At 48.1% G+C, this 22027-nt stretch overlaps 1 protein-coding gene across 16 annotated transcripts in view; it reads right to left on the bottom strand.

Annotated features, from left to right (window-relative positions):
• PLXNB1 (plexin B1) overlaps positions 1-22027 on the bottom strand; it is a 226144-nt gene that overhangs the window by 30943 nt on the left and 173174 nt on the right. For 15 of the 16 annotated variants that reach the window (XR_010589360.1, XM_065552777.1, XM_065552776.1 and 12 more), the window contains 10 exons: positions 17995-18100; positions 12524-12660; positions 12014-12190; positions 11510-11678; positions 9696-9938; positions 5284-5460; positions 4510-4658; positions 3067-3167; positions 1909-2126; positions 1451-1629 (listed from right to left, as the gene is read on the bottom strand). Coding sequence is in view for 15 of the 16 variants with exons in the window: in XM_065552777.1 (XP_065408849.1) it covers positions 1451-1629; positions 1909-2126; positions 3067-3167; positions 4510-4658; positions 5284-5460; positions 9696-9938; positions 11510-11678; positions 12014-12190; positions 12524-12660; positions 17995-18100 (1656 nt within the window). In the remaining variant the exon portion in view is untranslated. The remainder of the gene's footprint in view (positions 1-1450; positions 1630-1908; positions 2127-3066; positions 3168-4509; positions 4659-5283; positions 5461-9695; positions 9939-11509; positions 11679-12013; positions 12191-12523; positions 12661-17994; positions 18101-22027) is intronic. The other variant, XM_065552771.1, reaches the window with a different exon arrangement.

Raw genomic sequence — 22027 nt, 5'->3', positions numbered from 1 at the left:
TAGGAATAAAAGGACCAGATATCTTGCAAGGTATCAATCATGCCACCAGCTCATTGCAGAGGGAACAGGGTTTAGAAAAAGCTCAGTGTTGGCCTAACTGTGCTTCCACTGAAATCACGGGCTAAACTCCCAACAACTTTATCAGGAGCAGAGTTAAGCCAATGTTGAATGCTGTGAGAAACCCCACCCTCCGTGAGGAAATATCCTCTGCCCTGTAACATCCAGCAGCACCTGCTACAAAACCCTGGTGGGAAGCTAATATCTGGGAATTGGGAGTATGAGATCTGCCAAAAAATTCCCACTGAGATTTGTGTGTCTCCAGATGGCTTGTTGCACACCTCCTCATCCACTCTATGGCGAAAATGCCTCCCTAGAAGCCCTGGTTCCAGCCTCTCCCTCACACAATATCATACAATATTCTACTCAGCCCCCCCAGTCCCAGAAGCTCCTAAATGTTATACAACACAATATCACATATAAATCCACAGTCCCAGTTCCCTGCCCCCAACAATATATCACAGACCCACAGTCCCAGCTCCTCCCCCACAATATCACACACAGACCCACAGTCCAAGTTCCCTGCCCCCCACAATATCACACACAGACCCACATCCCAGCTCCTCCCCTACAATATCACACACAGACCCACAGTCCCAGCTCCCTGCCCCCCACAACAACACACACAGACCCATAGGGAGATTTCAAGGTACTTCTTGTGTGAAATGATTCAGCAGCGAAGGGGAAGTGAGCTAGGCAGAACGGGAGCACCAATTAAATGTCACCTCTAATTGTTGCAGGAAGGGACCAGAAGGGGATAGGATTCGAGCGGCAGGAGTCAGAGGGCAGGAAGCTGGTGAGTAGATGCCAGTCCCTGGAGAGCTTTGAAAACCAGGGAAACAATTCAGAATAGGATTCAGAATAGGATTCAGGCAGGAAGGGGCCCAATGACAGGGGTGCCATGGCTCTGCTTCCTTGAGAAAGTGTCTGCTCACAGCGTTGCAGACCCAGTGACATTTAGAAAGTGATGATATAAGCCACCATAAAAAGGGGATTGTGCTTGACAAGACAGGAAGGGGTATTAAGGTTGGCTAAGGGCTCAGCATAGCCCAAGGCAAGGTGAGACAGAAGAATGACCACATGAGAAGCTGAAAAAGGGAAATGGGGGCAGAAAAAAGGGAGTTCAGTGTATAGCATGAACTTGGAGGAAGGAGGATCTGAATGAAGGATTCTTGCTCTGTCTCATCACTGTCTACAGCTGGGATCTCTTATTTCTGTTGCCTCCTCTTTGGTAGAGCTTCATGTCTGGACACCTACTGGATCTGGATCTGGTGCACAGCACACTGTCTCATTGTTACTACAGAGGGATTACGGAGCTCTATGACAGCCAAGAAAAGTTCTGTCCAGGAACCAGCCTGAAGACAGTGGGACTATTACTGAATCACTCACTCACCTCCGCAACATCAGCTTTGGGTTCTTGGCCACATACTGCTCAACGAGGTCATTCAAAAGAGTCTTTAGGATGTCAGTAAAGTACTCTAGCTTTCCATGCAATGAGACAGTGAGAAGGGATGCCACATAGGCCCGGTCCCTTGGAGAGAATGTGCGCTGGATTTCTAGAGTGTGGATAAACTAAAGAGAGAGAGGGAGAGAGAGTGTCAAAGATGAACAAATGCTCTAATCTATTAAAATAGGGTAACCACAGCTATGGACTTTCCCAGTAGGAGGTGCTGTAGGAAGTGTTGTAGATATGGGGAAAATCCAGCTATTCCAGTCTCTTGCTTTCCATCAGGAGGCACTTTGAAGAATGCTGTAAGGGAGCTCACAGTCCCTTATGTCGCTCTTGGCAACAATTGCCTGTGAAATGGCACAGGAGCCAGTTACTGCACGGAACTAAGGAAGGGATGTTACCTTGGTAAGGAAGAGTTTACTGTTGAGGAGGTTGGAGAGCTGCACCAAGCCCTGCTCCACTGTTTGCCGCCGACACTCGGGCATGTCCAGGCCCCTCTGCAGTGGTGACTCACGGTGTCCTGGAAAGAAAATACGTTCTGCGTAGGATCTGTAATCCAGGAAGGGGATTCCGGTACCAACGAGGTCACTGGTGAGATCCATCATCTCCGTCATCAGGTCTGAAAATAAGGGGAGCTTCTGTGTTACAAAGTTAGACCAAGAGAACGTGTGTCCCAGAGCGTGGAACATGGGGCTGTGAGCTGGGAGGTAACTAGATCTAATGGTATGGAATTGACAAAGGAAACAGACAAGCTAAATATCAGTGAGATGCTTCATCCTGTGGAATCCTCTCCAAAAGGAAGGAGTGGAAGCCCTGTCATGTGGGGCATTTAAAACTAGACTGTTCGGAGCACTGGCAAATGGTCTGTAGGGAGCTCTCCAGCCCTGGCTCCTGGGGAGGGACTGGAAGGTCTGACAAGTTGTTATTCTTGTTTGCAGCTGAGGGCCATCTTCTGGGTTCAAAGAAAGTAGAAAAAACTCTACCAAGCAAATTAGTGATTGCTAAAGGATGATGTTTGTTAAAGGATTGGCCTTGTGTTTAGTCAGGCTCAATGATAATTGGCAGTATGACAGGTCAGAGACAGTATTATACAGTCACTACAGCACCATGACTTTCCTGTGTCTCATTGCTTTCCACCTCTAACTAGAAATCACAGTATTAGTCTCTCCTGTAGCTCCTAGTGTTCCCCCCCCCCCATGCTTCTTGCTGCTAGTGATAGAATTACAGTTTGTGGATAAAGGGGGACATTAATGATCCTATCTCTAGATTCTGATGTTCAAGATGAAGAACTGCAGAGATCAGTATGGGCCAAACTCTGTTCCCAGTTACACAAGTGCCACTAAAGTTACACAAGTGCCACTCCACTGACCTCAAGGGCATGTGGGTAGCTGAGCAGAATTTGGCTGTAAACGTTAACACACTGACATGGGAAGGTGTATAATTGTTCACACAGAGGCAGCTACTGAGACAAGGGCCGTAGGGTCTGGGAGACATGGAAGGGCCAGAGATGGTTCCCCAACACCTCTATTTGCAGCTGCAGGAGAGGGAAGTTCTCTTACCTGTGAACTCTTTTTTGCATCTGTCCCGAACACTTGTTTCCAGATTTTCCAACTGGATTTGAACTTTCTTGTAATCCCTCAGAGCCTGTTTGCTCTTCCTCCTGTAATGGGAAGGATTGCTGGAGACCACCCGGCTGACTCACTGCAGATGGGATTTCCATCAGGCTGGGCTTAATTTAACACAATTTAGGTTTTGGTTTCTAAACTACCCCATGTCTACACATCTCAGGGGAAAAGATGTTCCCCAAACTGAGAAAAGGATGGGCCTTACCACATGTGCTAAAGAACGGAGGGCTGGCTGGGCAAAGGAGCTAGCGCAGAGCTGGATCACAAGTTGGGCGTGAGGGGCCCATCCTCTTCAGAAGAATGGAGGAGGCTCTCCCTTTTGAGGCCTCAAACTCATCCTTGCTCCTCAAGAAGTGACAAAATTCCTGGCTAATAACTCCAGGCTGCTCCAGACCAACCTGCTAATAACAGCATCTTACACTGGAACTCCCAAGCTGACAGCCTTTTTTAGACCAGATTATGTAATCACCTTCTGCACAGAAGCAACTCTCTGGTTTCCTGTTTCCAACTCTGTGTTGTGTCTTATATGGAGCAATCCTAAGTGCATCATTGGGGGCTTCCATACAATTCATCCATGCGTCTAACTAATTTTATCTGCAGCATTTTTTGGAAATGAATTTAGGGCCTGACTTCTCTTTCCATCGGCTCCACCGGAAGATCTCAACTGTGGAGTTGGTAGTGGTGGCAAGGGAGGGCCCGTCATAGTAAATCCACGTGCCCCAAGAGGGAGCAAAATAGGGGAGGTATCTCTGAACAATGGATAGACCATAACACCCAAGAGCAGAGGCCAGTGGCATAAATCCTTTTGCAAACCCTCAGCTTACACAGGAAGGTGTGTCTGGGGTTTACTTGCAAACTCTGAACTCCAGAGGCAAGTGGCCTTTCAGGTGGGAGCTCTGTCACCAAGGCCAAATCTGCACCCTCTGAAGTCCAATGGGAAGGCTGCAGAGTCTCACTCAAAGTAAGGAAAATCGAGGGACTAAATTAGGTCCCAAATGTAGAGGCCTAGCTGTGCCCATTGAACGTTCCTGTTGAAGGTGATCAGGGTGCCAAAAGATCCTGCAGACCATCACTGAAGGTATGTCTACAAAAGAATCCAAGGTGTGCTTGCAGCTCAGCTAGGCATACCCATGCTAGCGTTAAGCTAGCTGGCATGCTAAAAATAGCAGCGAAGAGGCAGTGGCACAGGTTTCAGCCTGGGCAGTGCAAGACGCCCAGGCACCTGGGTACATACTCATGTTGCTGAAGCTTGTGCAGCCATGTCTTGACTGCTATTTTCAGCAATGCTAGCGAGATTGCAGTTAGCCTGGGTATGCCTTCCAGATCTGCAATCATCCCTCCAGAGGCAGCATAGACACACCCTCAGGCACTTCTCACCTGTAGATGAAGACAATGATCAGGACAATCAAAGCAACAAAGGAGGCTCCGACACCCAAGCCAATCTGGGCCTCCAGGGGGAAGGTGAGCTGGCTCTCTGTGTCATATTGCACTCTGCCCAGCAGGAAGTTCAAATTCCCCATCTGCACCTGCAGAAGAAATGCAAGCCTAGGCAAGATCAGAGCGTCAGACTCTCCTCATCCTGCAGACTGAGTCATGGACTCCAAGGGGAATGCTTGACTGTCTCGCCCTACCCCACACCACTATCAGCACCACAACAAGCACTTCCGTCTCCCCCTCTCCCCCATCAGTGACTCTGTGTTCCTCTTCCCCTCCCCCCAGCAGTACCTCCATCTTCCCTTCCCCCACCAGTACCTTCATCTTCGTTTTCCCCACCACCATCAGTGCTTCTGTCTCTTCCCCACCGGGACCTGTCTCCCCACCACCTCCCCTCCCCCCACCTCCATTTCCCCCCTTTCCCCACCACCAGCGCCTCTGCAAAATAAAAGACCCACAGCAGCAAGTCTAAAGGCATGGGTCAACTGACTCCGGCTCAAGCTATGGAGCAAAAAATAGCAGCGCTGAAACCCAGGGAAGGGGGAAAGGGTCTCAGAGCCCAGGGAAGGGGGAGCATAGAGCGAGCGCTGTCAGTTAACCCAGGCTCTGAGACTCATTGCTGTGGGGTTTTTTTGCTTTGTAGATTTCTGCCCCCACTGATTCAGTATTTACACTCCCACACCCACTGCTGTCTCTGCTGCTTAGCTGAGCTCTTACTGTAAACTCTGGGAGTGAGTCCGTTCCCTCCAACTTTGTGCGATGTCGTGGAGCTGGCTGCTCGGATGGAGGTTCACAGTACAGATGATTCCTTGTCAGGGTTTTTACAACACAGACCCCTTCCCCAATCATGGCCACCACTTCCTCCTTGGAAATGGCCAAGTCTAGATTTTCCCCCTGGAATACAGGTGGAAAAGGATATAAAACCTGGGCCTCTCTGGGAAGGCAGCTCTGCATAACCCCTGGCTTTAGAGAGGCTGCACGGCAGTGGTGAGCTGGAGCCAGTTCGTACCGGTTCGTGGGAACTGGTTGCTAAATTTGTCCTGCACGGGACAACCGGTTCTAAAAGGGCTTCTAAATTTAACAACTGGTAAGTTGAAGTGACCCAGGAGCGTAGCTGGGGGAGCGGCCGCTCCCCATGAGCACATTATCCAAAAGTAAGGAATACTTGTGGCACCTTAGAGACTAACAAATTTATTAGAGCATAAGCTTTCGTGGACTACAGCCCACTTCTTCGGATGCATATAGAATGGAACATATTCCATTCTATATGCATCCGAAGAAGTGGGCTGTAGTCCACGAAAGCTTATGCTCTAATAAATTTGTTAGTCTCTAAGGTGCCACAAGTATTCCTGTTCTTCTTTTTGCGGATACAGACTAACACGGCTGTTACTCTGAAACCTGTCATTATCCAAAAGTGGCGCCTTAGGCGCCGACCCCGTGGGTGCTCCAGCTCCCCGCCCCGCCCCCCAGCCCCAGCGCACCTCCGTTCTGCCTCTGCCTCCTCCCCTGAATGCTCCGTCCCGCTTCTTCCCCTCCCACCCGCGAATCAGCTGTTCGCAAAGGAAGCCAGCGGCGGCTTTGCGCTCAGGCAGGTGGAGACGGAGTGGAGGTGAGCTGGGGCGGGGGGGCCGCCCGCGCCACAGCAGGTAACCCGTGGGTGGGTGGGTGTGTGTGTGTGTGTGTGTGTGTACGGAGGGGAAGCGCTCCCCACCCCAGCTCATCTCCGCTCCGCCTCCCTGGGCCTGAGCATGAAGCCACCACTTGCTTGCTTCTCCACCCTCCCAGGCTTAAGGCACGAACAGCTGATTTGCGGGAAGCGGGGGGCTGTGAGCTCGGCCTGACCCAGTGCTCCAGGCGCTGCGCAGTGGCGGCGTGGCCTGGCTCCAGCTGCGTGGCGCAGCTGTAGCGCTGCCAGCCACCTCCAGGCAGCGCGGTAAGGGGGCGGGAGGGGGGGTTGGATAGCGGGCAGGGGAGTTCAGGGGGGTGGTCGGGGTGGGGGGGTGTTTAGGGGTCGGGGCAGTCAGAGGGCGGGGAACGGGGGGGGTTGAATGGGGGCAAGGGGTCCCGGGGCAGCAGTCAGGAAGGAGGGGGGGTTGGAGGAGCGTCAGGGGCAGGGGTTCCAGGGGTGGTCAGGGGACAGGAGAAGGGGTGGTTGGACGGGGCAGGGGTCCCGGGGGGCCATCAGGAATGAAAGGAGGGGTTGGATGGGGCGGCGGGGGGCAGTCAGGGGACAGGGAAGGGGGTTGGATGGGGCAGGGGTCCCAGGCGGGGGGTCAAGGAACGCGGGGGGTTGGATGGGGCAGAAGTCCCAGGGGGCGGGCCACGACCCCCTCGTGGGGTGAGGAGGGAACCGGTTGTTCAGATTTTGGCAGCTCACCACTGCTGCACGGGATTTAACAGGTCAACCACAACAGGGCAAGCTGAAAGTTCTACAAATGCCCTATTAACTCCCTCCCTAGTCTCACCAGGAAGCAAGCTTGCCATCTGGGAGCAGGCAGCATGAAACCCTAAGAAGATGAAGGTGCTATGCATGGACAGGCATCCTCTGCATTGGAGATTCTGGGAAACCAAATTTGCAGATATTCAACATAAGAAAAGGGCCTGTCAACGCGATACAGGACTAGCTGGAATCTTTACTGGATAAAAAAAAAATCTCATCCATCATTATAGGATGTCACTGTTAAAAATTTGTACCTAATTTCTAACTGGAATGGGTCTGGCTTCAGCTTCCATGATTTAGTTGGCGTTGGTCCTGCTTTGAGCAGGGGATTGGACTAGATACCTCCTGAGGTCTCTTCCAACCCTAATATTCTATGATTCCAGCCATTGGTTCTTTTTCTGTCTTTCTCTGCTAGATTAAGGAGCCCTTTAGTACTGGGTATTATTTCCCTGTGATGATATTTATAACTGTAGTCATGTCACCTCTCAAGCTTCTTTTTGATAAACAGGTAGAGCTCTTTACGTCTCTCACTGCAATCTATTTTCTCGAGCCTTCTAATAATTTTTGTGGCTCTTCTCTGCACCTTCTCCATTTTTTCAACAGCTTTTTAAAATGTGGACATCATAACTGGATGCAGTATTCCAATATCAATCTCACCAATGCCATATACAGAGATAAAATCACCTCCCTCCTCCTACTCACTGCTCCTCTGTTTGTACGTCCAAGGATCACATTAGTCCTTTTTGCCCCAGCATTGCACTGGGAGCTCAGGTTCAATTCCTTGTTCACTGGGACTCTGAGATTCTTTCCAGAGACACTGCTTTCCAGGATACGGTCTTCGCATTTGGCTCTATTAAAATGTATTTCGTTTGAATGGGCCCAATTTACCAAGTGATCCAGATTGCTGTGTACGACTGCCCTGGCCTCATCATTATTTAATACTCTGTCAATCTTTGCGTCAGCTGCAAATTTTATCAGTAGTGATTTTATATTTACTCTCCAATCACTGAAGAAAATGTTGAATAGCACCAGACTTAGTACAGACCCCTTGAAGAACATCACTCTAAAGTCTCCCATTCAATAATGATTCCTCATGACAATTACAATTCTTATGTGTGCTTTGTTGATATTGTATGGTGCTAATTTTTTAATCAGAATGTCACGGGGTATGAAGTCAAGTGCTGTAAAAAGTTTAAGTATATTACAGCTTTATCAACCAAACTTGTAATCTCGAAGAATGAAATCAGGTTTGTTTGATGAGACCTATATTCCATAAAATCATGTTGACTGGCACTAATTATATTCCTATCCTTTAATTGTTAATAAATTGAATCCCAGATCAGCTTTTTCATTATTTTGTCCAGGACTGACATCAGCTTAACTGACCTATAGTTACCTGAATCATCCCATTTGCGCTTTTTGACTACTGGCACAACACTAGCACTCTTCAGTCTTTTGGAATTTCCCCACTATTCCAACATTCATTAAAAATTAACATCAGTGGGACAGAGATCTCCTCAGTCACTTCTTTTACAGTTCTTAAGTGCAAATTATCCGGGGCTGGTGGCTTAAACATGTTTATCCCTAGCAGATGTTGTTTACCATTTTCTTTAGTTACTAATGAACTGGAAAGTAGTTCAACATCTTCATGTGATATGAGTACATCATCCTGTTTCTTTCCAAATACAGAACAGACACATTTATTGAACACTCCTTTTCATACTCTGTATGCAGCTGGCCTCCTCACCCAGAGTCTTCGTCCAGACACAGTTTTATCCTACAAATGCAAAACCTCAAACACAAACAGTTCCTGAGCCCACCCTGGGCAATAGCTCCCAGTGGCTTTTCCCCTTTGCCTCTCTCAGAGCCTAATGCAGGAGTCTGCATCTCTCCTGCTGCTCTTCAGTCCTCCTCCAGACCATCTGTATGGAAGTTACCCTTCCACAGCACCTACCAGAGAAGCCAACTGCTCTTCTGCAGCTTCCACTACTACCTGAGCTCTCAGTAGGCACATCAGCCGGGCCTAAGAATTGAACAGGGCCACATGATCCCTAGCCAATCATAACCAATTGGGAGAGTAGCTGATCTGTCACAGGCGAAGTTGGGCACAACTCCCCTTCAAGGGCAAGCCGTCCCATGATAGCATCATTATTAACAGTTATACCATCTCCATCTAGTAGTGGGCCTATACCATTGCTAGGATTTTTTGTTCCTTATATATTTAAAAACCCTTTAATGTCCTTCATCTCGCCTGCCATAGATTCTTCCCTGATGTCTTTATCTTTCCTATCAATTTTCTACACTTCATAACTTCTAATTGCTATTGACTGCTGTCTATTTCCCCCTTTTCCATTTGTTCTATATTGCAGTTTTATTTCTAATTGCTCTCCTCGAGTCCCACAGAACCCTCTAGCAACAATGCAAGGCACTAACAAGCTATGCACACAGCACAGGGCGCTTTTTTGTTGCACTCCTTCCTCAGCTGTTGGGCCATTTCTCATTGTGTGTCAGATTGTATCTCCTTTAGGCTGTAGGCTGCTAAAAGCAGGGATTGCCCTTCTTACCATATGCCAGTGAAGTGCCATTAAGACCTATGGCACTGCCGGGATATCATAACAGTCCCAGGCCATCACCTAGGAAGTAGGTTTATGTGGTGTTTATTGAGATTTTGAGCTGGTTGTAGCCTTACCTCCACAGAGATGACACTTCCTGGCTTGTGCCGATATGGTTTGGCAGGGTCCTCAGCATTCAGAGGTTTCAGGATTGGATTAACTTCATAGGAGAAGGGTGTGGGATGCAAGGACTTGAAATCGAAGCTTAGATTATCCAGAATAAATTCCAGTTTGACCTGGACAATCCGCAACAGCAGGTTAATGGCCGGAGTTTTACACAGGACAAGGTAGGAGGAGTTAATGAGACACAGTTCTTCAAACTAGGAGCAGAAGGGAAGAGAGTCAGGAATCTGAAAGAATAAGTCAGCCTCTGTTCTAACACTGCTGCTCCCTTGTGGCATCCCATCATCAGGGTTTTGTGAAACAAGTGTAAAGCAGAGCACAGGAATCTCCTGCACTCACCCTGTCTAGGTGCCATCCCAGTCACCCATCCCAGATGCAGAGGACAAGTCTGAACTTTAAGGGACTCTCCAAGGTGATTTTAGTGGTCTCCCAACTCTTCAGGGCGGGGCATTCCCCATAGAGAGCTCCTAGCTCTAGCATTCACAGCCCCATTGATCTGACAAAACGTGTTTATTTACTTTCGTGGCCAGCTGCAAAGCCTATTTGTTCACTGGGGTTTTCTGTGCTTCAGCTGCCTGGGAAGCTGCATACCCCTAGGGGGCTGAGGATGCTGCCGCTTTGATTTATCAATGATTTTTGTTACTTTCGTTGCAATGTTTTTACATTTTGTAAACATGAGAAAAGATTAATATCTAAATATATCAGATAGTCTCTGTTCCCCCACTGGAATTCATAGCCACAGATACAACCTGTCCAGAACGATGGGGAAATATGGCTTTCGATAAAGCATATGAATTGTCACAATGGAGCAGATCAATGGCCTGACTGATCCTGCATTCTGTTAGGTGGCAGTCCAGGATGTACCTAGTATACCCAGAGAGATTCACCCCATGGCCACAAGTGCTTTTTAAATGAGTATAATAATAATGCACCACAACCTATTTCAGAGAAAAGTGGCCACCCGATAATGCAATCTGCCAACTGTGCAATAGGATTCGGCAGGGGATGGGCAGAGGTCAGCATTTCAGAGGAAGTGGGGATGTGCACCAAGCCCTCCATTGCTGCACATATTCTCACTAATGTAGAGCACACGTGCAGCAGTGGAGGTCCAGCTTGGTGTTGTGCTATGGCTACCAGGCTGTTAAATGAAATCCTACTATGTTGGAGCCCCTACTGAGATGGACTCTATACAGTCTAAGACACTAGAGCAGCTGCTCCACAGGGACTCTTCTTCTGGGGTAGTCATGATGGCAGGTGAGGTGCTGTAAATGGCAGGCAGAATTGTGGGTACAACAACTTCATTTAACTTTGATTTTGTTGTCATCTCTCTGTGTGGGGCGGGGCCTTGGTATTGCTAAGGCAGAGCCGTGCTAGGACAGGGTACAGTCTGTTTTTGTGGGGGCACTGTGCAGACAGGTCTCACAATGTAATTGCAGATTTCCTCATGCCTTCTGCTGCTGTCATGTCATTTCTGTCTCCCACACTGGAAGTTTCTGCACAGGCTCTGGGGAGAGATGGGGATTTGGGAGCTGGAATTTTACAAAGTGGGGAGGGGGGTGTTAAACTTTGAATTTGGAGGACAATGTTTCACCAAGGAAGACTTTTTGTTTCTCATGTTCACAGTTAGTTTGTAGGACCCAAGAAGGCTATAACAAGGGGCACAAGAGCCCCTGATATAGGTCGTCTCTGGCCATTAGGTCAGTAGCATTGACAGAGGCCTTCAGCCTCAATTCTATTGCATGCTTTGCCAGCACAAAGGTCAAGATACCTGCTGGATGCTGCACAGGGCATTCTGTGAGCACTCGGTTTCTGGCATGATCCTACGCCATCTCCCCAGCCCTCTCCGGCGGCGTTCTGATGGTGAAATCGTAATCCGGATCTTTGGATTTTGTACAACATCTAGGTTATGTCCATGAACTCGGATCACTCTCCCACCGCTGCAACACACAGAAGCAGTCAGAGTCACATATTTAGTCACCACATAACAACCCATGAGCTGTGACATCCCCGACCTATGGTTGGTGCCAACCTTTGTAGGGAATGCATCCATCCGATGGCTCAATGAACAAGTCTGGACTCACTCTACCCACATGCTCAGATACGAAGGTGATAAGTGCAGTAAAACTACTTAGACATCCATACAGACACAGTTAATGCTCCGGTATCTGCTGTGGGAATGTGTGAGCATGCATGCATGTGCAGCTCTCAGTATTCCTGATGCCCTGTGGGAAGAGTGGTGCACTTGCAATGCCAGGGGTGCATCTCTCAGTACCTGAGGAAGCTCTTGGCTGGCTCTGCAAAAGTGATATTGGGATCCAGAGTGTATTTGAAGAGGAAACCTTCTAATCTCCGTTCCGTGTGTCCATATTTGATAGTTACTGGAAGCTCCACAGACATGTTACTGGGGCTCGTCTGACACTGTAGCTGATTCTCCTGCATCTCAGAGAGACTAAGAGACACACAGAGGAGAGACCAATAAAGGGTTAACACAGCTATTGCAGAAACATCCTCTGAAATGCTGCGCCCTTCATTTTGCCGAAAGAGCTCCAAGCATCCCCCCAGCTTGTTCTCAGGTTTAACGCCCCACTTCTTAAAGGCCTTGTATTCCATCTACTACCCTTACAAACAGGAGCACTCAAGACAAAGTTCTGAGCTAGCCATCACTGCTGCTAGAGTGAATGGCTGAAGTGCTTTCTAGTGAGAAGCCTGGGCCAAACCTGAAGGGAATGGCGCATGGCACTTTGTTTACAGTTACAATCTGCAACTAGACAGCAGCTCTTACATGTGGCAAGGGAGGTCTCCAATTAGAACGCTGATCTCACTGGGGCGCCCAGTCAGCAGCTTGGAGCCTAGCAGGGTAAGGCAGGTTCCTCCAGCTTTAGGGCCTTGAGATGGAGCAATGGACTTCAGGTCTGGGTTCTGAATGGAAAGAAAAGAGAGAAATGAATGAATGAGAAACACTTAGCAAAATAAGTGAAGGAAAGACATAGTAGAGAGACCCTGATAGTGAGTTCCATGTGCTCTGAGACTGCAGCTTGCATGTTCTAACGACAGCTCTGCTATTAAAGAATAGAAGCAGCAGAGAGGGGGATTAAGGTACCAATAGGAAACACTAGCTGTGCACCAAAATCTCTCTACCGGTAATGAACAAAGATGGACACTGCAGGCTACAGAAATATCAGCCTCAGACATGAGCCTGAGATTAACTGTTTAAACAGACTGTAATAACAGTGAAAATCAAGTAAATATGCTGGATACAATCTAGTGGATTCTTTCTCCAAAACTGGATGTAACGTGGACGTGTATCCTTTGGAGATGATCTCCAAAACCCACTTGTCTGTAGTGATCGACTCCCAAACCCACGTGAAGTGGTAAAAGCTGTTGCCGAAGGGAGGAAGGCAGGTGAATTGGTGCAGCTGCTAAGGATGCAAATCTTAATTCAGGCCCTCAACCAGCCAGTCAAAGTTGCTCCTTGGAGGAAGAAAGATGTGAGGTGGAAGGCTGAGAGGTGGATGGTTTCCTACTCTGGAATTTCTGTCTCTCTTGGTGTCATTCATACAGCCACTGGGATGTCAGGAATTGGGCAGGATGGGATCTTTGAACCATTTGGGACTTGCTAAACCTTCTCTTGTAGGCAGATATACAGATCCCAAGAGAATGCAAAATAGCCTTAGAGTCCTTTAACATGCACAGAGATTTGTTCGTGCTGTCTGCAAACAGTTTAGACCCATCAAAATGAAGGTCCTGTACCCTATTTTGGAAAGCCAGAGAGCTGGAGCCACGAAGCCCTTCTCATAACTACAGCAGTAGAGAAAGAATGGGCGGCAGTATCAAGGGAGGCTTGTAGAGATGTTCTGGCAAGTAGTTGACCCTCCACAATGACTGCCAGAATTGCTCTCTATGCTCTGCTGGTAGGCGATCAACAAAAGAGTTCAGTGTGCTGTAATTTACATGATTATATTTCACAATTATTGCCTGGTAGTAGGTGACTCTAAATTGTAAGGAGGCTGACAAATAAGACTTTCTACCAAGTACATCTAGATGCTTATGGTCTTTTTCATGGGACGTGGATTTAGCATAGTGCTGCCTTCCACGGAATATTTCTTATCCACTTCCTTGTAGATAGGTAGAATAATAGCTGAGGTGTGCAAGACAATCTTCACGTGGTCCAAAAGGGCCTTGTTGACAGGCAAAGCTATGTGGGCAGATGAGGGTGAATGAAGGATATCAAGCAACTTACAATGATATTCTTTAATCTCCTCAAGAGGGATCTGCAAGGAGTCAGCAATTCTCTTGATCAGAGCCTGGAGCTGTTTAAAATCATCTGCTAAGGATGGAGGAGGAGGCATGACTGCTTCATCCAGAGATGAAGAGGAGATGTTGGCTGGAGGAGATTCTTCTTCATCAGCTCTAGCTTCCTGCTCCTCAAAGGTTTCTTTTTGAGGGTCAGATCTACTAGAGAGGGCAGGCAATGATGGTTGCTTATCTTTGCAATGGGTGATGCTCAAAGCCCTGGAAAGTTGTTGGTGAGAGGTGCCCAAGGGTCCCAGTATGGCCCAGGAGGAGGTGCATAAGGCATAGGAGGGGGCATCCATGGGTGCCTTGCTCACACCAGCAAGGTAGTGGCTGCGACCTTGTGCCACGAGTGGTCACAGCCTCATCAGAGACTTCTGGAAAGGAGGCCTCTATACAGGTGAGGAGGAGAGCCCTAAATCAATATTTGGGATACCAAGGTAAGGTCTTCATCAGAATCCTCTTCCTCAAACTCACTATGGAATGGTGGAGTGCTTGGAGAAATCTGAGGTGAAACCGTCGGTACCAGGTGACCCTCTAGCAATCTTGATGTCCTCGGTACTGAAAATACATCAGAGAGGAGGAGTGGAGAATCGGGCACCTCAGATATACCCAGGTCCTGGGGACAACAAAACTCCTGCAGTACCGAGCATACTATCACTACCAAATCCATGATCTGCACCAAGGTAATAGTGGTCAAGGGAGCTGATGGTACCATACGTCTCAGCCACTCCAAGGGAAATGCAGTCAGAGCCCGAGTGGGCTTCTTCGGTACCAAGGAAGCAGAGGAGCTCCTCTTGCCCCCTTGGTCCACTAATGGTACTCGATGGTCTCTCTGGGCCCAAGACTTTGCCATCTTTCAGTCTAGCAGTGCCCTGAGTACCTGAGGAACTAGCAGCCTTGTGTGTACCTGACTGGAGTGCGGATGGTGCTAAAGTAGCTGAAGACTTGGCTTTTCCTAGGTAGATTCCCTACCTGGTGAATTTGAGGCACAGTCTTGGGAAGACTTAGGAGAGAGTCTTGCGTCTTCCTCTTAGATGCCCTGGAAGAGTGCTCAGAGATAGTGGAGGCAGCTGGTTTGCTCGCAGACTGGTGTATGCGGGGGAGGAGGGTAGCGGGAGGGGGATGACAGACACAGTCCCCCTGGGCCTGGGTCAGAAGCCGGGGAGGAGACGAAGTTTGACCTCCCTGTCTTTTCTAGCACTAGATTTCAATGCCAGACAGATGTTAAACTTCTGGGCAATGTGAGATTTCCCAAGGCAACAGATGCACCAGGAGCGCCCATCACTTACTGGGATTGCCTCCGGGCATGACAGACAACATTTGAAACTGGCAGAACCGGACATAGCCTCCCAGTGAACAAGAAACACCTTGTATACTAACTAATATCTATCTAAAAGGGCAGAAAACTCTTGCCTGGAGTCATGATGCAGCGAGTCTTTAAATTTTGCCATAGAGTCCCACATATTGTTATCATACCTCCCACGCACAGCTTGCTGGTTAGAGATACGAAGCTGTAATCCGCCCATTGAATAAATTTTTCTGCCAGACAAGCCTAGCTTCTTTGAGTTGTTTTGTTTGGGGGTAGCGCTTGCCTGGCCTTGTCTGTCTGTCTCTCATTGGCTGCTAGGGACCCCAGAAGAAAGGTGAGAATGTAAGTATTTGTACCCCTTGGCCGGCATGAAGTATTTCTTCTCTGCCTTCTTTGAAGTGGGAGGGAGAGAAGATGGGGTCTGCCACAGGGCTCTGACCGGATCCATAATGACCTTGTTGATGGGTAGGGCCACTTTAGATGGGGCTGCTGCAGCCAAGATGTCAATGAGACTATGCGAAGACTCCTTGAGTACCTCAATCTCTAGTCTGCAGTTAGAAGGTACCCTCTTTAGAAGATCTTGATGGGCTCTAAAGTCATCTTGTGGCAGCAAGCCACTCACCCCAAGATGGCTTCATCTGGGGAGGAAGAGCAAGAGGTCTGAACTGGAGGTGAAGCTTCCTCCTCTTCTTGTGCCCCTATTACTTCCTGCGGGCCCACGTCTTTCGGTGGGATGGCAGTCCCAGTACCGAAGGAAATCCTCATGGATTCCAAGCCACTGGACTTGTATCGGCCATTGTCCTCCTGGTCAGGTGCCAGTGGTGTGACCTACACCAGGTTCTGAAGGGATATAGGATGGGTACTGGCAGCAGCTGTCAGGATGGGCGTAGCGTTCCACCTCAGACTCTGAAGAAGAGACCTCCTGAGATAACCATGGGGGACCAGTACCCCTCACTTCCGCTGGTCGGTGCTACGAGTCCAGGAACCAGTACCATATTGGGGATGACCTCATAGATCAGTGTTTCCCAAACTTGGGACGCTGTTTGTGTAGGGAAAGCCCCAGGTTTGTTTACCTGTCGCATCCGGAGGTCCAGCCGATTGCGGCTCCCACTGGCCGTGGTTCGCTGCTCCAGGCCAATGGGAGCTGCTAGAAGTGGCGGCCAGCACATCCCTCGGCCCATGCCGCTTCCCGCAGCCCCCATTGGCCTGGAGCAGCGAACCGCGGCCAGTGGGAGCTGCGATCGGCCGGATCTGTGGACGCGGCAGGTAAACAAACCGGCCCAGCCCGCCAGGGGCTTTCCCTACACAAGTGACGTCCCAAGTTTGGGAAACACTGTCATAGATGATAGAAGGGCCAGTCTGTCTCTGGCTGGTACTGTGGGCCCCGGTACCAGGTAAGAGCTCAGGGCCACATGTCCCCTTCTGCTCGTCGTGCTCATCGGAGCCAATGGTTGCAACATTGGGGTCAGTGGTACTGGGAGTGATAGTAAGTCCCTGGCCACTGCAAAGGCATCCAGGGTGGAAGGCATTTGTGATCCCACAAATATGTGCCCAGAAACTTCCTGGTGTCAGTAGCGGGTCCCACACTGGCCTCAATGACCCATGGGGTGGAGTCAATGGTGCTCCTGGGACTGGTACTATTCAATATTTTCATTAATGACTTAGATAATGGATGGAAAGTATGCTTATAAAATTTGCAGATGACACAAAGCTGGGAGGGATAGCAAGCACTTTGTAGGACAAGTTTACAATTCAAAATGACTTTGACAAATTGGAGAGTTGGTCTGAATTCAACAAGATGAAATTCAATAAAGACAAGTGCAAAGTACTTCACTTAGGAAACTAAAAAAATCAAAGGCAGTTACAAAATGGGGAAACTGTCTAGGTGGTAGTACTGCTGAAAAGGAACTGGGGGCTATAATGGACCACAAACTCAATATGAGTCAATAATGTGATGCAGCTGCAAAAAAGGCTAATACAATTCTGGGGTGTATTAACAGGAGTGTTGTATGTAGGAGACAGGAGGTAACTGTCCCATTCTATTCAGCACTAGTGAGGCCCAGTTGGAGTACTGTGTCCAATTCTGGGCACCACAATTTAAGAAAGACGTGGACAAATTGGAAAGAGTCCAGAGGAGAGCAACAATAATGATAAAAGGCTTAGAAAACCTGACCTATTAGAAAAAGTTAAAAAAAAAAAAAAAAACTGGTCATGTTTAGTCTTTAGAAAAGAAGACTGAGGAATAAATTGATAACAGTCTTCCAATATGTTAAGGGTCGTTATAAAGAGGACAGCAATCAATTGTTCTCCAGGTCCACTAAGCATGACAAGAAGTAATGGGCTTAATCTGCAGCAAGGGCAATTTAGGTTAGATATTAAGCTCTAGAATAGTTGTCCAGGGGAGGTTGTGGCAGCTTTTAAAAACAAGTTTGACAAACACCCGTTAGGGATGGTCTAGGTTTATTTGGTCCTGCCACAGCGCAGGGCACTGGACTTGATGACTTCTTGAGGTCCCTTCCACCCCTATATTTTTATGATTCTATGACCTACACAACTCCCACTCTCCAAGAGAATCTGTGAACAGAGAATAGCCGTGCAGCTGCAGTCTTATAGAAGCAGTATGAGAAGGGTTTGAACTGAGATGTTACCTGATAGGCAAATATGTGCCCAGAAACTCCATGTCCTCCTCCAGGTACTTCCACTGCAATGTGCCCAGATCTCTCAGCCCAGCTTCCACCGGTGATGCACACAATACTGCAGGGAAATCAGAGAACAATGTCACTCTAGAGGTGACCTTTTGGGGTGCAATGCAGACCAGTGAGAGGTTGCGTCACTGCTTGTCCTGTAACCCTGGGTGCCTTAAAATGCTCTGCTGCTGCAGCTCCTGGCCTGCATGCTCCCAGATAGCATCTAAGCATGCACTGAGTGTCTTGTTGCTGAGCAGTCCAGCAGCCTGCTTGTTACACCACAGCCACACGTTGGTCTCCATTAGTCTAGATTTAAAATTTTTATTAGAGTGAATGTTTAAAATGAAATATACACGAGTTAAGAGGCAAGGTACTGTACATCTGGGGTCAGGCTTGGGTTATGAGGGATTACAGGTGTCAGTTGCAAGGGTGAAGAGATACATACATATCACATAACCGGCATAGACCCAGATTGGGGTGCAAGAGTTTTTAAAGTGTCAGTGGATAAGTGGGCTCGGGTACGTCACCCATGGAATGAATAAGGAGTCCAAGTCAGTATCGGTGTAGCGGATAAGTACATGGGTGGGGTGCGTCCCTTGGTCTGTCAGGGAAGGAAGTGGGTTATTTCCCTGGTCAGCGGTCTCGGTTACTCAGTGTGGTATTGATGGTGTCCTGTGATGTGTTCCGTATAAATGTCTCTGGACCACCTGATGGTGTCGGACACCATGACCTGTCTCATGAGCCGGGCGTAGCGTCAACCGACTCTGCACGCTCTCAGAACCGGCTCGTTGTGGGGGTCCCAGGAGTCCAGGGCTCCCACGATCAGGGCGTGTATCTGGAGCTCATAGCCCTGGGCTCTCAGGGTCTTGGCCAACGGGGTGTACTTTGATGTCTTCCGTGCTCGGGCCTCGTGGAGGGCCAGTAGCCGGTTTTCAAAAGGCACCGCAACGTCTACGATGAGGACCTTCTTCTTTTCTGCATCTGTCACGACGATGTCGGGTCGCAGTCTGCTGTCTGTCCCGGGGATGGCGGAGTCGAGGGTGATCTTCCCCAGGGACGGTGGGATGGCTTTCACCAGCCGGTTTTGGATGGTGTTATGGAGGTGCCGCCAGGCTCCGGAGTGCTGTTTGCATCCGCACAGGACGTGGAGCAGGGTCTCGTTTGCATAGCCGCACTTCCTGCAGCGCTTGTTACTTCTCACCAACTGACCCCAACACACACCCCAGATCTGAATTTCCCCAAAACCATCTGCCCTGAAATGTCCAGCCTTCTGCTGGACTAAAGTCTGTTGCTCCTTTAAAGAGAGAAAAGCACAGTAGCTTGTTGCCTTAACTGGAGTTAACAATCACTTCAATTAAAAAAAAAGCTGGGTTGGTTTAGATCAAAAATAAAACATGTTTATTAACAAAAGAGACAGGTTTTAAGTAAATTCAAATACAAGGGATAAAGAAAAATAGTTACATGCAAATAAAAGTAAGATACACTTTCTAGTGGCTGAGACTTAACTCATCATGGTACAGCTGGGTTCAAGGTAGATTTCTTATAATTTTTTTTCTTTCCAGCCATGGCTGACTCTCTCTCAGTCAGGCTCTTCCACAACTGTACAAGGTGCTTGTTTTCATTGTGTTCCCAGGTGAAAGATCTTTGCTAAAGCAGGTTTTTCATTTATATTCAGTTCCCAGAGTCTTCAACCCCCTTGGTTGAAAGACTCATCTGGCCCCTTGTATCTGTCCAGTGATGGATGCCAAGATGGCTTCTTCTCTCGGCTTATATCTTCCCAAACTGACTGCTTATTTCAATACAGTCAAATGATGAATCATTTTGGCATTCAACCATTAAATCAATGAGGTGGATGCCTCATTTTCTCCTTCCACACAACAAATCATGTTACCATAGCTTCCCTGCTGTGATAGGCTTTTAAACCTATTTATGTGAACCAGCTGTTTTACTATGAGGTCTTTTAACATGATACATACCTTCATTCACCTCTTCTATCACTTCAGATGGTCCCTCCCATGAGTTTTGCATTTTGTATTTTTTCACAGTGCTTAGCACTAACACCAAGTCCCTTATTTCAAAAGAACATTTTCAAATATGTTCATCAGACCACACCTTTTGTTTGTATTGGCTATCTCTGAGGTTAGTTTCAACCATCTCCATCATGTCTTTTAACTACTTCCTGAATCTCTGCACATATTCAGTTACCGGTTCTCCCACTGCCTCAGAGTCCACTTCCCAGGAGTCCCTGATGAGATCTGGGGGTCCTCTCACTTTCCCTCTGTATAGAAGGTCAAATGAGGCAAATACTGTGGGTTCCAGGGGAACCACCCTATAAGCGAACAGGATGACATTTCATCCCAATCATTGGCTCTCTTGTTTGCGTACATTCCCAATGTTGATTTCAGTGCCCCATGGAACCTTTCCACCCAACCATTTGTCTCTGGATGATATGGGTTGGTGTTTAGTTGTTTCACTCCACACAACTTCCATAATTCACTGAATAGCTGGGACATGAAATTTGACTCAATCCGATCAAATCTCTTCAGGGAAACCCACTTTGCTGAAAATAGTGAAAAGGGCTTTTGCCACAGAGTCAGCCTCTATGTTAGTTACAGCAACTACTTTGGCAAAATCCACTAACACCTGGATATATTTTTTGCCCTTTGGGTAAGATGTGGCATAGGGCCCACAGTGTCCATTTCTACCCCATAAAATGATTGCTGTATCACAGGCAAGGGGTGTAGGACTTTTTGGGGTCCTGCAGGTCTTTTTCTTCACAAGATCTACAAAAGTCTCCCACATCAGTCTATATTCCTGGCCAGTAAAAATTCTTCTTTAACCTATTGTAAGTTCTCAGTGCCTCCAAGTGACCAGCAAAAGTGCAGTTGTGGGCTAGCAACATTAAATCCCCACAGTGCTGGGCAGGCACAATTAGTTGCTTGTAAGGTTTCCCAGGACTTTCGTCCTTTCCACATTGCCCTTCACTGGGGTCCCCTGTAGAACCTGTCCCCTTATAGAACCTAGAGGGAGATCTGTCCTTTGTTCATCTGCAAAATACTGCCAGCTGACAACAGGGTTAGCTTCTTCAGTAACAGGGCTTAACTCCTCCCGTTAGCTCTGAGAGCACATTTTCTTCTACTACACAGGAGTATGAGGAGTACTTGTGGCACCTTAGAGACTAACCCACCTTAATTGATTAGTCTTGTTAGAGTTGGTATGGCAACACCCATTTTATCATGTTCTCTGTGTATATATATATATATATATATATATATATATATATTTTCCTACTGTATTTTCCATTGCATGCAGCCGATGAAGTGGGTTTTAGCCCACGAAAGCTTATGCCCAAATAAATTTGTTAGTCTCTAAGGGTATGTCTACACTACGAAATTAGGTGAATTTTAAGAAATCAATTTTATACAGTCGATTGCATATGTCCACACTAAGCGTATTAAGTCGGAGGAGTGCGTCCTCAATACCGTGGCTAGCATCGACTTTCGGAGTGTTGCACTGTGGTAACTATCCCGCAGTCTCCGCTGCCCACTGACATTCTGGGTTAAGCTCCAAATGCCTGATGGGGCAAAAACGTTGTCGCGGGTGGTTTTGGATACATATCGTCAGTCATCCCTGCCTCCGTGAAAGCAACGGCAGACAATCGTTTCACGCCTTTTTTCCTGGGTTACCCGTGCAGATGCCATACCAAGCAGGCATGGAGCCCACTCAGCTTACTGTCACCGCTGCTGTTGTGGGCAAGTCTACTGTGGGGGCTGTTGTGATCCAAGTAGCCAATGCGATCACTGACGTTCTGTTATCAAGGGTAGTGACTCTGTGAAATGTGCGGGCCTTTTTAGATTTTAGGTGCATCATATTCCTGTCCTTTGTCGCTGGTGAAGAAGTCTTGCAGCCGTACATTCCAGTCCGGTCGGCGCTGTAACACCCCATAGCACTTCTGTGGTTGACACATATAACAGCTCCAGGGCTCTTGCTCTTT

The sequence above is a fragment of the Chrysemys picta genome, chromosome 7 (genome assembly GCF_011386835.1).
Source record: "Chrysemys picta bellii isolate R12L10 chromosome 7, ASM1138683v2, whole genome shotgun sequence".
Taxonomy (NCBI): Eukaryota; Metazoa; Chordata; order Testudines; family Emydidae; genus Chrysemys; species Chrysemys picta.
This window is presented reverse-complemented; position numbering and strand designations above follow the sequence as displayed.